Source organism: Hylobates moloch, unplaced genomic scaffold (genome assembly GCF_009828535.3).
Source record: "Hylobates moloch isolate HMO894 unplaced genomic scaffold, HMol_V3 SCAFFOLD_9, whole genome shotgun sequence".
NCBI lineage: Eukaryota > Metazoa > Chordata > Mammalia > Primates > Hylobatidae > Hylobates > Hylobates moloch.
Window position 1 is genome coordinate 7649457 of NW_026652284.1, and position 16712 is coordinate 7666168.

Genomic DNA, 16712 nt, shown 5'->3' on the forward strand with positions numbered 1-16712 from the left:
AGGAAGGAAATAAATACAAAATCTGAATAGCCTATAACTGTTAAAGAAATCGAATTCACAATTATAAATTTTTCCACAAAGAAAACTCTGGTCCCAGCTGCTTCACTGATGAGTTCTTCTAAACAGTTAACAAAAATATAATGCCAATCTTACCCGAATCCTTCCTGGAAAGAGAAGAAAATCAAGGGAGGGAAGGGGAAGCTCTCTCTAATTTATGAGACAAGCATGACCTTGAAACCAAAACCCAATAGGACATTTCTAAAAGGGAAAATTACAGCAGGCCAGTCTCTGAAAAACGTTAGCAAAGCAAATCATTCAATAATAAATACAAGAATTTACCACAATGAAATTGTGGGTTTTACATTAAAAAAATTTTTTTTTAAATTTTTTTTTTGAGACAGAGTCTGGCTCTGTCATCCAGGCTGGAGTGCAGTGGCGTGATCTCAGCTCACTGCAACCTCCGCCTCCTGGGCTCAAGCGATTCTCCTGCCTCAGCCTCCTAAGTAGCTGGGACTACAGGCACGTACCACAGGCCTGGCTAATTTTTGTAGTTTTTGTACCTATGTCCTGTATACTATAAAATATTATTGAAATAAATTTTAAAAGATTTAAATAGCTGGAGATCCATATATAATGCTCATAGATTGAAAATATGCAAAAGTTTCAGTTCTTCTCAAATCAATGTATTGTTCTCAAATGCTTAAAGTTTGTTTTTTGAGACAGGGTCTCACTTTGTCACGCAGGCTGGAGTGCAGTGATGCAATCTCGGCTCACTGCAGCCTTGACCTCCCAGGTTCAAGCAACCTTCCTGCCTCAGCCTCCTGCCTCAGGAGGCAGTGATTCTCCTGCCTCAGCCTCCCGAGTAGCTGGGACTACAGGCATGCACCACCATGCCTGGTGTAATTTTTGTGTTTTTTGTAGAGACAAGGTTTCGCCATATTGCCCAGACTGGTCTCGAACTCCTGAGCTCAAGTGATCTGCCCACCTCGGCCTCCCAAAGTGCTCGGGTTATAGGCGTAAGCCACTGCTCCCGGCCCCTTTGCAAGTTCTTAACTTTAATATGGTCCAGTTGATCAATTGTATGGTATTTTCCGCCCTACTTAAGAAATATTTTCTTACTTCAAGGTTATAAATATATTGTCCTATGTTAACTTCTAGAAATTTTATTGTTTTACTTTTCATGTTTAGATGTGCTATTTTTCTATAATTTGAGCGAGACCCTGTCTCAAAAAAAAAAAAAAAAAAGACGTCTGAAGGACTTGTATCCAGATACACAACACATCAACATAGGCTTATAAATCAATAAAGAAGACAGACAACTAAATAGAAATATGGGCAAAAGGCTTGATTAGGCCCTTTACAGAGGAGATACTGAGACAGTTGATAAACATGAAGAGGTGCTTAACCTCATTACTCATAGGGAAATGTAAATTATAACTGTCATTATCTGCCAGTGTACATCTACCAGATGGCTGAAAGTAAAAGAGAAGTCCGGGCACGGTGGCTCACGCCTTTAATCCCAGCACTTTGGGAGCCCAAGGTGGGAGGATCACTTGAGGAGTTCGCAACCAGCCTGGCCAACATGGCGAAACCCCATCTCTACTAAAAATACAAAAACTAACCAGGCATGGTGGCGTGAACCTGTAATCCCAGCTACTCGGGAGGCTGAGGCAGGAGAATCACTTGAACCCAGGAGGCAGAGGTTGCAGATTGCAGTGAGCTGAGATTGCGCCACTGCACGCCAGCCTGGGCGACAAAGCAAAACCTTGTCTCAAAAAAAAAAAAAAAAGGAAAGAAAGAAAGTAAAAGACAATATCGAATTGTGTAAGTGAGTGAGCTATACTCACTGCTGAGAGTGTAAATTAGTACAACCCTTTGGGAAACTGACATTACCTGCTAAAGGTGAACCTATATTTACCCCCAAATGCCACTTCTGGGTATATGCCCAACAGAGATACCTACATCCATACACCAAAAATGTGGATAACAATGTCCATAGCAGCATTATCTATATCAACCCTAAAGAGTATTAAGCCTCAAGCCCAAGTGTCTGTCAATAGGAGGATGGATAAATATCGGAAGGTATATCCATGTAATGGAACACACACAGTTATGAAAATGAACTAGAACTACATGCAACAACACAGAAGACTCTCAAAGTCAAGATGAACAAAAGAAACTAGACATAGGAGAATGCATACTTCTGATTCCATTTATATACAGTATTTTTTTTAAGGCTAAACTAAACCTTACAGTTCAGGGATGGACACTGTAGCTTTCAGGATCACTGTGTGGATGGCACAGTTTACAGTCCACCAGGAAACATGGAGCTTGCATCGGAGTTGTTCAGTTGCACTGAACACACTGCTTAGTTCTGTTGCCTAGATGACAGGGTGAGACTCCATCTCAAAAAAAAAAAAAAGGACATCAGAGAGCTTGCTTGCTCTCTCTCTCTCTCTCTCTCTCCCTCTCTTTCTCTCTCTATCATGTGAGGACACAGCAAGAAGGCAGCTGTCTACAAACTAGGAAGAGAGGCCTCACCAGAACCTGACCATGTTGACACCCTGATCTTGGACTTCCAGACTTCAGAACTGTCAGAAAATCAATTCTCTTGTTTAAGCCACCTTGTTTATGGTATTTTGTTTTAGCAGCTGAGCTAATACAGCTGCCAACAAATGCAACTGCAAGTGTAAGGCAGTTAGCACCCCCAGGGGCAGCTCTCAACCAGAATTTGGTAAATACATGCCCCAGCTCCCCTACCCTCCAGCAGGACAATAATAAGGTGCTATAGACTTGAATGGTCGTGTCCCCCTAAAATTCATGTGTTGAAACCTAATTCCCAACGTGATGGTATTTGGAGAGGTGAGGTCTTTTGCAAGTGATTAGGTCATGAGGGTGGGGCCCTCATTAATGAGATTAGTGCCCTTATCATAGAGACCCCAGAGAATTATCTCATTCCTTCCACCAGGTAAGAGAACACAGTGAGAAGATGGCCATCTATGGACCAAGAATTGGGCCCTCACAAAACACTGGAACTGTCATGCTTTGATCTTGGACTTCTCAGCCTCTAGAATTGTGAGAAATAGATTCCAAGCTGGACTGAGCCCCGGTTACTTACATGGAAGACTTGGTAATTCATAAATTTATTAGCTTTTCCCTCTTCCCCGTCTCACTCTCTTTCTGCTTCCTGGGATCACTTCCCCAGTAAACTAACAGTTTTTGGGGGAATCCAAACTAAGACACATGCTATAGAAAAAAGCCAGAAAGCAATGAACATAAAAGCCAGAATAGGGATGAGCTCTCGGCAGGGGTTGAGAGGAGAAAGGTTTGATACTATGGATGGTGTGAAGAGGGCTTCTAGGGATATTCTATTCTATTTTATTCTAGGCCTGGCTGGGGGTTGCATGTGTGTGATAAATCATTGAGCGTTTGTATTGTTTTGTGCACTTTTCTGCATCATATTTCATAATATAAAAGTTTAATAATTCATGATGTTATTAAGATCAAAGATTAAAATAATTTGAAATGTTTATGCTTTTATTAGTTGCATAATGAGTAGTTAAGTGTTTAGAAAGTTCTGGTTAGTCGATTCAGAATTTTAATAAATTGAACAAACAGATAAAGCACAAAAGCCACTCAAACTTTAAAGATCCCAGCCACATATTGTCTGGCAGTTGCTTCTTTCCAGACCAAAGCAGATGTTGGCTGGGACTTCTCTATGGATGTTGGGTGTTGACTGTTCTCACAGGTGAATTGCAAATCGAAGCGGGGAGGGGGGGCTCCCAGGCATGGGGCAGCAGGCTGAGCCTCAGAGGGCCTTGAGCTTCTCTGGTGGCTGCCTCTGCCTGGTTCCAGGAGCTGTCCCAATAAGGTTGCCAAGTGGAGCAAATCAGAATACAGAATGCCAAATGTTGCCTGGAACATGCTGAGCATAAAAATTACTCTCTGTTTATCTGAAATTCAAATTTAACTGGGTATTTGTATTTTATTTGGCAACTGTGTGACCCAATGAGGCTTTACCCAGCCCACGAACAGGGAGGCTGTAGCTGCCTGGGTGCCAACCACGCCTGGATTCCACCACCTTAGTTCTAGAACCTCGGTGGCCCAACGCCCTTTGGCTCCAGCATTGCCCAACGTCTAGACCCTGGGTTCATGCTCCGGCTCAGCTCAGAGTGCAACCATGACCCTGTAGGTTCTAATTCCCCCTTGCCCCAGTTCTTCTAGAAGATCTGAAGCCCAGGGTTTGCTTCCACAAGTACGTTATAAGAAGGACACACGTTTGGAAATCAGAATTCATTTTCCTGCAGAAATGGTTCAATGGAGTTTCACTGGCATGCCCAGGGCAGCCCAGGACAATGTGTTTTATCCCACGGTGTGCCCATGTGTGCCCAGGCAAATCGCACAACTTCAACCAAATGAGCATGTGGGTGTCAGTGCTTGGCCTCTGCCAGGTGTTGCAGGAGGCGCCAAAAAAGACTTGGATGGCCCTGTCCTCTGGAGTTTGCAATGTGTTGTCATTACAGGACTGTAATTTTGTGACTTTTTTCATATGGACACAAAACGTCTGGATTCTAACTCAAAGTTTCAGGGTGGCTGCTGGGCTCCCACCAGGCGAAGGCGTGGCAATAGGAATAGCGTGCGTGTATGTGTGTGCACATATCTGACAGTATAAGAGCGTGTGTGTGCGCACATGTGTGCATGTATGTGCACATATCTGAGAGCATGTGTGCACATATGTGTACATGCTTGTGTGTGTGTATGAGTCTAGATCACGTCAGAGCCACAGAGGCTACGTGAAGCGTGGAAGGAAATACTGACTGCAGGTCGCCAATAATTCATTAACTCCACATAATGTAAGAGAAGAATGCACTTCGTGGTTTTTGTTTTTGCTTTTTTTTTTTGACAAGATCTCTTGCCCAGGCTGGAGTGCAGTGGCACAGTCTCAGCTCACTGCAGCTTTGACTTCTCCGGCTCAGGTGATCCTCCCACCTCAGCCCCCTAAGTAGCTGGAACTACCTACAGGTGCACACCACCACGCCTGGCTAATTCTTTGTATTTTTGGCAGAGACAGGCTTTCACTGTGTTGCCCAGGCTGGTCTTGAACTCCTAGGCTCGAGTCATCTGTCTGCATCAGTTTCCCCAAGTGCTGGGATTCAGCCACCATGCCCGGCCGAAAAGGCACCTTTCTCTATGTTTGCACAGCACACACTTTGTACACACAGGTACACACACACACCCATGTCTGTCATTGCTCAGATCTGAATTGGGAGCCACAAGCTGACCACGTTGTAAGTCAGGGAATGGGACGGGCAGGGGTGATAGAGACAGTGGGATGGCACAGTCCCTTGAGGAGGCTGAGGACTGAGGACATGGCCAAGGGGATTCGGATGCCATCTCCGAATCCCACCTCCCGCCCGCACCAGAGGACGGCAGATGCTGTAATAATCGCTGCACAAATGGAGGAATGACCTCAAGGCCTGGGAGGCTCTCCTGCTCCAACCTTGCCTGTGTCATGTCCCTACTCCGTCCAAGTCTCAGCCTTCTGGATAGAAAAGAAATGGTGGCCCATTTCTAAAGCTATGACGACTACATGAGGTTAAAATACGTAAAAACCTTAACACAGTGACTAGCACGAGATCTGTTATTACAAATAACATTATTCAAAAAATTCACTTGGCCGCGTGCTTTGCAGAAAAAGTGTGTTCACAAAGTAGAAAGAAAAATCCAGCCTTAGAACCAAGAATCTTTACAAGGTCAGGAAAAGCTTTTCCCTTTCCCCGCCTCCTGATCCGAGGTTTTCCCGCTGCCTCCCGGGAAAGGTGGGACTCTTCCACCACCTTGTGGACACCCAGGGATGGCAGGTGACAGGCTTCCACCGCCTCACACCAGCTCTCCTCTGCACTGTTGGAGCCTATTATTCTGGGTCCGACTGGGTCTCTCTCTGGGTTCACACTGCGCATGTCCTGTCTCCATCCTCTGTTCCTTTCTGGGCTGGGGCAGTGATGGGGCTCCTGTGCCCTCCTGGCTGCCTGCCGGTCCCTGTGTACGTGGCAGGGCTGCAGCAGTCCCCTCTTTTCCTTGGATCCTGCCGTGGAGTTGGTGGGGCTTCTGCCTCCCTGGGGCCCTGGCTGGCCCTGTAGACCCCTCCAGGTCTCTCTGCCAAAGTCTCCCCACCCAGCCTCCTGGCCCAACTGTCCTTCCCACACTGAGGCTGAGGGTACCCCCACCCCTGCCTGTCATGTCCCTGCCCCACGGGGCCATTGCAGCTGCAGCTCTGCATTCAGGCACCGAATGGGAGCACGGGAGCCTCACAGGGCAAATTAGAGCCCCCACTGTTCTGACCCCCCTGCCGGGCTGCGGCCACTGTGTTGGTGTATGGGGACTCTGCCCAGAGCAAACTCTGCCACGACAGGGCTGAGGCGCAGGGAGAAAGGAGCTGGGATGCACCCCAACCACCTTCCTCCCCCTCACTGTCCCTCCTCCCTCTGCCTTCCTCCCCCCACACCCAGGACCGGAAGGGCGAGCGTCTCTTGTCTTTCCTGCATGTTCTGTCAGCCCCTTCCGCTCTGGCCCCCAGTCTAGACCTATTGTGGAGACAGGAGAGATCTTGTCTACCCCCAGGGAGAAACACCGCTCTCTGCCTTGAACTTGGAGGGGCTAAAAAGCAAAAGCTCTAGCCTTAGAAGGTTCTCACTTTGGAAGTTTAAAAAAGGTCAAAGGAATTTTCAAAATCCCTTTCTTTCTCAACAATGCTTAGATTTCAAACCTCTTCTCTTGCTGCAAATCCCGTTGTGAACATCAGAACCTCGAGATGATCTTTAAGTTTTCTCAGCATTCCCCATCTTCTCTCCCCTCTGCAAGTAGCTAAAAGTTATAGAAGCGGTTGAAGCCAGCGACTCCCCACCCCCATCTCCTCCTCTCCTGGGGACAGGGGCCCCATCTCTCAGCCCTGTTGTGGGTTGGGTGTGGCCGGTGTGGCTGTGTGGCAGGGTCCTAGCCAATGGGATTCGAGTGGAACGTGGGCCTCCTGCACACCTGGCCCCGCGGGCACACACCGCCTGGGCTCCTCCCTCAGTGCACCAGGGCAGAGCAAGATGGAGGCAACCAGGATCCCTGAATGGCTTCACAGAGGTCCCCACCCATCAGGCACACTTCTGCCAACCTCATGCGGAAGTAAGCTTCTATTGCATTAAGTCCCTGAGGTGTTAAAGGTCATCAGTTAATGGCAGGCCACTTGCATGCAAAATAGAAAAGCACACTGGTATTTTTTTCTAACTATTACCCTGTTATAGAGATAAAAGAAGCCAGAACCAGCCCCCTCCAATGGCTCCTTCTCTTCAGCCTGGGGAGGAGCTGTTGAAATTCCCACGGTGTCCTCTGGGGCCCTCTGCCCTGCGCCTCTCCCTGGCAGTGAGAGGTCCAAGTTCACCTGCAATTAGCTCCCATGTGCAGGGGACTCACAAAGGAGCATCTTTGAGCTCCAGACCCAAGTCTCTAGTGGCCTAGAGGCTGCAAAGGCCCTGAAGCTCAGCAGATCCCAAAGCAAACCTATGGCATTCACTCCAGCACACACCTGCTCTGGCTTCCATGAATCCACCCTCTTCCCTCACTGCTCAAGCTAGAAACTTCTTAGCACCACCCTCTCCGTTCCTGTACCCCCTCACCTTCAATCAATCACGGAGTCCTAAGTCCCTGGCCAAACCATCACCTCTGTCCCTCCACCAACACCCCCGACTCTCCCACCTGGGCCACCCGGTGCGTCCATGTGGTTCCCTGGTTCCCTCCAATCCGTTTTCACTCTAAGCTTTATGATCTTTGCTAACTATGAATAGGATTCATGTCATCCGCTCACCTACATAAAACCTTTCTAGGCTTCTCTTTGCTCTTAGAAAATGGCAACTGCCTAAAAGGCCACACCTGAGCCTGTCCCACCTCCCCAGCCCTCACCTCCTTCCCGGGCCTCTGCATCCCTGTCCCCCTCCACTGCCTTTGCTGTGTGCCTCCAGGCCCTCTCCCCTCCTGGAGCTCTGCCAGTGCTGAGCCCTCTGAGCCCTCTGTGCTGAGCCCTCTGAGCCCTCTGTGTGGGACATGCTGTTCTCTCCACTCGGCCTGGTAGGGCTCCTTGAGGAGCCCTCGACCCTCCCAGTGGGATGGAATCCGCCACTGTAAACTTCCACAGGGCCCCGTGCCTCCCCTCTGCAGCACGTCCCTGGGGTTATAATTCCACTACCGGCTGCGTAAGTATTGGATCCATAATTATCGGACTCAGCCCAGCTCACTTCTGCCCCCGGCCTTTGCACTTGCTCTTCCCAGTGCCTGGCGTGACCTTCCCCACACGTCAGCCTGGCTGGCCCCCCTAGCTCCTCAGGTCCTTCTTTTCTTTTTGAGATGGAGTCTCACTCTGTGGCCCAGGCTGGAGTGCAGTGGCACGATCTCAGCTCACTGCAACCCCTGCCTCCCAGGTTCAAGTGATTCTCCTGCCTCAGCTGAGTAGCTGAGATTGCAGGCACCCAGCACCAGGTGTGGCTAATTTTTATCTTTTTAGTAGAGATGGGGTTTTGCCATGTTGGCCAGGCTGGTCTCGAACTCCTGACCTCAGGTGATGTGCCCATCTCGGCCTCCCAGAGTGCTGGGATTACAGGTGTGAGCCACCGCGCCCGGCCTGCACTGCAAGTCCTCCTTCTAGTGTCACCTTCGAGGTGAGGACTCGCCAACAACCTGATGAAAACCTGCAAGGCCAGCGCCTCCGCAGCCCCACCCTCTCTAACCCCTTCTCTAGGGCGTTGCCGTCTTCTGACATACCATTTATTTTATGTCTTGTTTAATGTGTGTGTGTCTCTCTCTTAAATGTCATGCAGCCGGGTGCAGTGGCTCACACCTGTACTTTGGGAGGCCGAGGCAGAAGGATCACTTGAGCCCAAGAGTCGAGACCAGCCTGGGCAACATAGCAAGGCCCTGTCTCTCTGTATTTTTAAAAAGGAAATAAATAATAAATACATAAAGTATTTATGTATTTACTTACATTACAAAGTTCCCCCGGGGGCGGGAACTTTGCCTTGTTCTCTGCGGCATCCCCAGTGCCTTAGACAGCTCCGGGCCCAGAGTCGCGAAGCCTCCAGCAGGCCCGGCTCCCCCACTGCGCACATGGGCACAGGCTTGGCACACGCACTGCGGCATTCATGTATCCGCGAACACATGGGTATCCATTTATACATGAAGACACGAAAATGTATTTATTTCTTTTAAAATCAGAAGAAAACAGTGAGAACTGTGAGGCCGGGCGGACGTTTTCCTCCGGGATCCTGGCAGATCCTGCAGACCGCGCCGTCGTGCGCGAAGCACCGGGACGGGCCTCCCGCGGGAAGGGCCCAGGAGGACACCGGGCTCCCCTCCCGCCCGCGGGGCCCTGGGCGCGGCGCCGCTTTAAGGCTCCGGGCCCCGCGCGGATGCGGAGGCTGCGGCCGTGACGTCAGCGCCCCGCCCCGGGTGATGCTGCAGCAGCCGGGACCGCGGCCGGGCAGGCAGCAGCCCAGCGGGGACAGGGATGCCTGCCGTCTCCACCCACAGGTACCGCCGTCTCCTCCGCGCCCTCCGCCCGCTCCCTGGCTCCGTGCCTGCCGGAGCGCCGCGCCCTGGGCCCCGGGGTAGTCAGGGCGCCGAGATCGGGACCCGAGGCCGGTACGGAGACCTTTGTTCCTCGTGGAAGTCTCATGAATTGCAGAGTCCACGGAGCTCCCCCGTCTCGCTCCTCCGAGGGCAGGAGCCTCGGGCCCAGGGGAGGGTGCCGGCCAGATGGCAGGTGCTCTCATCCTTGCTGGCAAGGGGAGGAAACCCAGGCCTTGGCCCCAGCTCCTGATGCGCTCCTTGAGCCGGAGGCCTGGTCCCTGGTCACCTGGGCAGGTGTCATCCGCTCCCGGCTCACCTCTTGCGTGGGGCTGAGCCCTCTTGTTGACCAAGGGCCTGGCAACGCCCCTCAGCATCCCAGGGTTACTTAGCGAGGGCACCGAGGAGTCCCCTTTCCCGAGCGAGTCAGCACCAAGGGGAACGCGCTGAGGTGGAAGCCCTTCAGCTCCTTCTGCCCACGGCAATAAGCAACTTCTCCAATTATTTCTAGAGTGACAGCGTGCATGTTTTTCAGCTCTTACAGGGAAGCAGAGTCAGGGGCGGAGGAAAGCTACGTTCAGGCTGCACCTGGCCTGGGCTTTTGGGAAAAGTTGGCCCTGGAGTAGGGGTCAAGCTGCCGGAGATGCAAAGTGGGAAACAGCCACAATTCAGTAACTAGCCTATTAAGTGCACCCTCCCAAGTCCGTAGAGCCCCTTCCTGGTCCTGGAGGACCTCACTGAAGAATTTTGAGAATGGGTAGAAAGAAGCATGAGGGGCCGGGCGCGGCGGCTCATGCCTGTAATCCCAGCACTTTGGGAGGCGGAGTCGGGTGGATCATCTGAGGTCAGAGTTCGAGACCAGCCTGGCCAACATGGTGAAACCCCATCTCTACTAAAAATACAAAGTTAGCCGGGCGTGGTGGCGCATGCCTGTAATCCCAGCTACTTGGGAGGCTGAGGCAGGAGAATCTCTTGAACATGAGAGGTGGAGGTTGCAGTGAGCCCAGATCGTGCCACTGCACTCTAGCCTGGGCGATAGAGTGAGACTCCGTCTCAAATAAACAAATAAGCAAATACGCCTGAGGAAGGGAGGTGGCCCAAGGCAACCCCGTGGGGGGAGCCCATTTTCATAAAGAGAAGAAAGAAATGAGGAAATTTCAGCTGATAGTAGGATCATTGTAAGCATTCAAACTACATGGACATTGATTACTTTTATTAATCATTTGCTGCTTAAACTTCCCACAACACAGTTTGAGGGATCTGTTACTTTAAACATCCTCTGTACTCTGGAAGCACAGTGGGCCCCCTGTATAACCTTCAGGGGATCCAGGGAGATGAGTGGATTTCCTTTTGACCGAGTAAATGGTCATATGGTGCAGTAAAGATGGTCTGGCGAATGTTTGTATTTGTGTATGAAAATTAGATTTTATGATCTTAAATTCCACTTTCACCCATTTTTATGGGAACCTTAAAAAATGGATTTATTTTTTTTTTTTTGAGATAGAGTCTCACTCTGTTGCCCAGGCTGGAGTGCAGTGGTGTGATCTCGGCTCGCTACAACCTTCACCTGCTGGGTTCAAGCGATTCTCCTGCCTCAGCCTCCGGAGTAGCTGGGATTACAGGCACCCGCCACCATGCCGAGCTAATTTTTTGTATTTTTAGTAGAGACGGGGTTTCTCCATGTTGGCCAGGCTGGTCTCGAACTCCTGAGCTCAGGTGATCCACCCGCCTCAGCCTCCCAAAGTGCTGGCATTACAGGCGTGAGCCACCGTGCCCGGCCTCAAAAATGAGTTTCTAAAATTCTTCTTATAATAAACATTTGTGAACAGCTTTTACTAAATGTAGTTTTAATAAAAATGGTAATGCTGATCCCCAGATTTGAAGATGAATCCTTAATAAAGACTTTTTCCCAGCCAGGATTAAACTACGTTTAATTCTGGTTCAGATACTAGAAAGAAGTTCATTGAGTGTGTGAGGCTCTCCCTTCTGCTAGGACAAGCTGCAGTGGGGCGCGGCGGAGGTGGCAGTAGAGTTGTCCTCTTGCAGGTAGAGAAGTGGGCTGTCTACACAGTCCACTTCAAATAAGGTCAAAGAGGCTCCTCTTTTCAAAAAGACACTTCAGGGGCTGGGCATGGTGGCTCATGCCTGTAATTCCAACACTTTGGGAAGCCAAGGCAGATGGATCACTTCAGCCCAGGAGTTTGAGGCCAGCCTGGGCAACATGGCAAAACCCCATTTCTACAAAAAAATACAAGAATTAGCCTGATGTGGTGGTGTGCACCTGTAGTTCCAGCTATTTGGGAGGCTGAGGTGAGAGGATCACTGGAGCCCAGGGAGGTTGAGGCTGCTGTGAGCCATGATGACTGCACTCCAGCCAGCGCTAGATAGAGGGAGACTCTGTCTGTCTGTCTGTCTCTCTCTCTCTCTCTCTCTATATATACACACACACACACACACACACACACACACACACACACACACACTTCTGCCATATGCTGTTTAAAGCTGAAAATTTTCCAAACTGGGCCACAGTTCTTCATTCCGAATTTAAAGGGAAGTTTTCTAATGCACTCAAGTTCACATTATGGTTAAATGCTGATTAGAAAGAGTGGGAGGTACGCCTGTGTGCCTGAAGGTGGGGAGAGGCTGGGCAGAGGGACGGAAAGGGAGTTGGCCACTGAGGGCATACGTGGGGCTGTGAACTTTGGGCGGAGTCCGATCCAACTGTCCACCTCACCTGTGCTGGGTCTCGCCTCCGACTCTGAAGGAGATGGTCTTACAGTGTTGGAACTGGCGCTCTATTTCTGTGCTTTTGATGAATGAAACTCCAGGGGATGCTAACTGCTACTTGGGTTTTTGGAAGAAAGACCCGCCAATCACCAGGTTTTACCATGCAGAAGTGCTTGAGCTAGGCCAGTGAGGAACATAAATAAGCTTAGCTTTTTAAACATGTTAATCTTGATTTACTCCTTATAAGTGAATTCTATTTCAAATGAAGTATTAGTTGTCTACATAGTTCTTAGGTTCATCTGTTCTCTTCCTACAGGAAAGCGTGGTATTTTCCAAGGCCACAGGATAAGTCATTTATAGAAGTGGCAGGAGACTCTGTCTCTGCTATATCACTTCCTGTCACCTTGGAATAAAATCCATCTCTTAGCAAGGCTTCAAGGCCCTCCATGATTAGCTAAGACCTTCCTGAGGGCTTCGTCTCTCACCCCAGCCCTACTGTGCCCAACTGTTACTCATATCTCTCTTTTACCCAATGATTCCACCACCCAGAAAGGCCCTTTCCTCCACCTTTTTACCGAACTCGAGGACAAGAACTGTGTCTTTCTTTTATCTCTATTATCTCAGTGTCTTGGTACTCGGTACTCAGCTGAATTGGAGGCTGGGTAGGTGGGCGGGTGGATGAGTAAATGTTTGGAAGGGGGGATGGGTAGATGGGTGAATGGAAGGATAGATACAGGAGTGGGTGGAAGAATAGGTAGGTGGATGTGTGGATGGTTTTTGGATAGACAGATGAATAGATGAATGGAAGAGAGGATGTGTGGAAGGATGGATGGGTAGATGACTGAGTGGAAAGATGGATGAATGGATGTGTGGGTGAGTGGATGGAAGAGTGGCTGGTGGATGAATGGGTGGATGGATGAATGGGTGGGTGGGTGGATGGATACGTGGATGGGTGGGCAAGTGGATGAGTGGATGAGTGGATGGGTGGGTGAATGGGTGGATGGATGGATGGATGGATGGATGGATGGGTGGATGGGTGAGTGGGTGGGTGGATGGATGGATGGGTGGGTGGGTCAATAGGTACATGGATGGATGGGGGATTGGATGGGTGGATGGGTGGGCAGATGGATGGATGGATGGATGGATGGATGGATGGATGGGTGGATGGATGGGTGGATGGATGGGCGGATGGATGGGTGGGTGGGTGGGTGGATGGATAGATGGATGGATGGGTGGACGGATGGGTGGATGGATGGATGAGTGGGTGAGCGGATGGATGCATGGATAGGTGGGTGGGTAGATGGATGGATGAATGAATCATTGGATTAACACAGTGTTCTTTATCCTGCTGGGATGTCTCTAGATCCAATCATTTTCCCCACTGGTGTCTTCCAAAGAGAAGAAAGACAGTCTCTGAGTGGGTAGGGTGGTGGAAGAGTTTTGGATACAAATCTGGAGTGAGGAATTTCAGAGTTATTCATAAATAATTTATTGTCTAGTGATAGTGTGATGGAAAGTGGTATGGTAAGTTAATGTCAGAAAAAAAGAGCCTTACTTTTGAAGCTTAAAACTAATTTTGAGAGAAAGCCTGTGATATTTATCTTGGTCAATGACAAGGGCCATCATCAGAAATCAATGTTGGGAAAGTTGTCCCAATTTGGGGCCTACGTCTCGGGAAGGACTTCAAAGGGAATTTAGTCTGTTGCTTTTTTGTGGAGCAGGTGGGCTGTGTCTGAGAGAATCCTGGAACCCCCGCCCCCTCTGTCATGTTGGTATCTGTCCCTTTCCCTCTGATCTGAGCAGCTTTTCTCTCCTTGTGCTTATAAAAGTGGACATTGGCTAAAACACACAAGCTAACATATTACAATCCATTCTGTTAATATTAATAATCCAGATTAATTTCAAAGCAGTGAAAAATGGTTCGACACTTTGGAACCGGTGCCTAAGTGGTGCAGATTGCAAACCCCAGCTGGGCAGAGGACAGCGCGGGAGGGGAGTGGAGGGATGTCTATCTGGGAAGGCCTTGAACTTGCTCACTCCTTACCTAGGTCACGGGCATTGTGAAAATGCTTAAAAAGTAAGTTGAGGCCAGGCGCAGTGGCTCACGCCTGTAATCCCAGCACTTCGGGAGGCCGAGGTGGGCAGATCACGAGGTCAGGAGATCAAGACTATCCTGGCCAACATGGTGAAACCCCATCTCTACTAAAAATATAAAAATTAGCTGGGTGTGGTGGTGGGTGCCTGTAATCCCAGCTACTCGGGAGGCTGAGGCAAGAGAATGGCTTGAACCTGGGAGGCGGAGGTTGCAGTGAGCCAAGATCACGCCACTGCACTCCAGCCTGGTGACAGAGCAAGACTCTGTCTCAAAAAAAAAAAAAAAAAAGTAAGTTGAAGCTGAGGGGTGGGGATCTGTTTCTCAGCTCTCCCTGGTTCTGTCCCTCTGCATTCGCGTGTTGTCTGTGACTGCGGGATTCCAGAGTTTGGCTTATTTCTTTAAAGAAAGCATTTTCGAACACTGTCAAATCCTCAGTTCTCCCCACTGGACTAAAACTCACTTGTCAATGGGTGCTGAAGGAAAAGGGCTTGTGTTAAGCCCATTCAGCTGCCTTTAGGGAGAGTCCCCTGGCCTACCGCGAAGGACGGAACACAAGCGTTAGGGATTGGAGAGGACTGGCTGTGACTCTATCTGGTGACAGAGGAGCTGTCCCAGCACCGCGAGGAAGCACTCAGGGTGCCCGGGGGTGGTTCCTAACCATGCCCAGTCTCTCTTCCTCTCTGGCCCCCTGGGACCTTCAGGGAAGGGCAAAATTAGCCCTGGAAATGGGCCGCAGGTCCTAAAATAGCCTGGTGTCCTTGGAGGCCTGAGAGGAGCTGAGAGGCTCTCACTTCCTCAGGACAGTCCTGACCGAGCCTCTGTTTGGGGGATGGTCCCTTTGAGTTTGAGGTGGGGACCTGCGGGACGGGGGTCCTCTCTCTGAGTAGGGAAGGCACTGGGCTTCGGCCTCCTGGGGCAGAGGAGCTGCAGATGGGAAAGTGAGGCCCCGGAGCATCAACCATGAGCAGTGCGTTCTGCTTTTGGGGGACGGTGTTTGACTCTAAATTCTGCAGTGTGAACTCAAATGTTGGGGGAGGACCACCCAGGCAAAAGTAACTGTGGCCCCCCACGGGCTTTCCTCGCAGGGACGCCCACCAGCCCTCCCCACGATGATCCCCGCAGCCAGCAGCAGCCCGCCGGGAGACGCCCTCTTCCCCAGCGTGGCCCCACAGGACTTCTGGAGGTCCCAGGTCACGGGCTACTCGGGGTCCGTGACACGACACCTCAGTCACCGGGCCAACAACTTCAAACGACACCCCAAGAGGAGGAAGTGCATTCGTCCCTCCCCACCCCCGCCCCCCAACACCCCGTGCCCGCTTGAGCTGGTGGACTTCGGGGACCTGCACCCCCAGAGGTCCTTCCGGGAGCTGCTTTTCAACGGCTGCATCCTCTTTGGCATCGAGTTCAGCTACGCCATGGAGACCGCGTATGTGACCCCGGTGCTCCTGCAGATGGGCCTGCCCGACCAGCTCTACAGCCTGGTGTGGTTCATCAGCCCCATCCTCGGTGAGCCCCAGCTCCTCCCTGATGGTGGAGGGCCTCTGGAAGCTTCCAGAAGCCTCATCGCAGCAGCCTGAGGGTCCTGAGGGGAGAAGGGAGGATCAAGAGTTAAGTTCCCCTCATCAGTCTGGGACTGTGGGGAACACAGGTACAGCCGGTCATATCCCAAATTTTAAGTTCCTTATCGAAACCAGACAATAGAACAGGGATTTAGCAGCCCCCGAGGGCTGACACCGTCTCATGCCAGGCTCTCCTTGTCGGAGGGTCCGAGTCATAACGCTTGGTGTCATGTGGGCCTGGAAGGCCCTGAAATTTCTTGGATTCCCAAGGAAAGTCGTGGCTGCTTAGGGCCTTAGGGTCCAAAGTGGAGGATTTAAGGAGATGCCGAGTGATCCCGAGAGTCTGCTCAGCTTTGGTTTCCGACTTCAGGGTTTTGTCCCTGACTCTGTTTCATCATCTTATTCTTTTGATGCACTGGGGGTGTTTGAGAGCAGGCACTTCAGGAATGTGGAGGCTGATTCAATGTCCCCATGTGCCGTGGGGACCCCGGGAATGACCACTGGCCTGCTCTGTTTCAGGATTCCTACTGCAGCCTCTGTTGGGTGCTTGGAGTGACCGGTGTACCTCAAGGTTTGGAAGGAGACGCCCTTTCATTCTTGTCCTGGCTATAGGTCTGTTGTTTTGGCATGGAAATAAAATGGAGAGGAAAAAAAAAAGGCCCCAACTGCTTCCTTTTAGGAAAATTTAAAAAAATTGTTGACCAAAGCAGTTACCCAGATAGCTC

The 16712-nt window shown here is 50.5% G+C and overlaps 1 protein-coding gene across 6 annotated transcripts in view; it reads left to right on the forward strand.

The window, feature by feature from the left end:
- The window catches only part of SLC45A1 (solute carrier family 45 member 1), a 104624-nt gene that overhangs the window by 69925 nt on the left and 17987 nt on the right, over positions 1-16712 (forward strand). For 3 of the 6 annotated variants that reach the window (XM_058444441.1, XM_058444440.1, XM_058444442.1), the window contains exons 4-5: positions 15514-15934; positions 16507-16599. In XM_058444441.1, coding sequence (XP_058300424.1) covers positions 15538-15934; positions 16507-16599 — 490 coding nt within the window. In that variant the 5' untranslated portion in view covers positions 15514-15537. Of the gene's footprint in view, positions 1-9489; positions 9568-9592; positions 9679-15513; positions 15935-16506; positions 16600-16712 lie in introns of those variants that run through there. The other 3 variants (XM_032758810.2, XM_058444443.1, XM_032758812.2) reach the window with 3 other exon arrangements.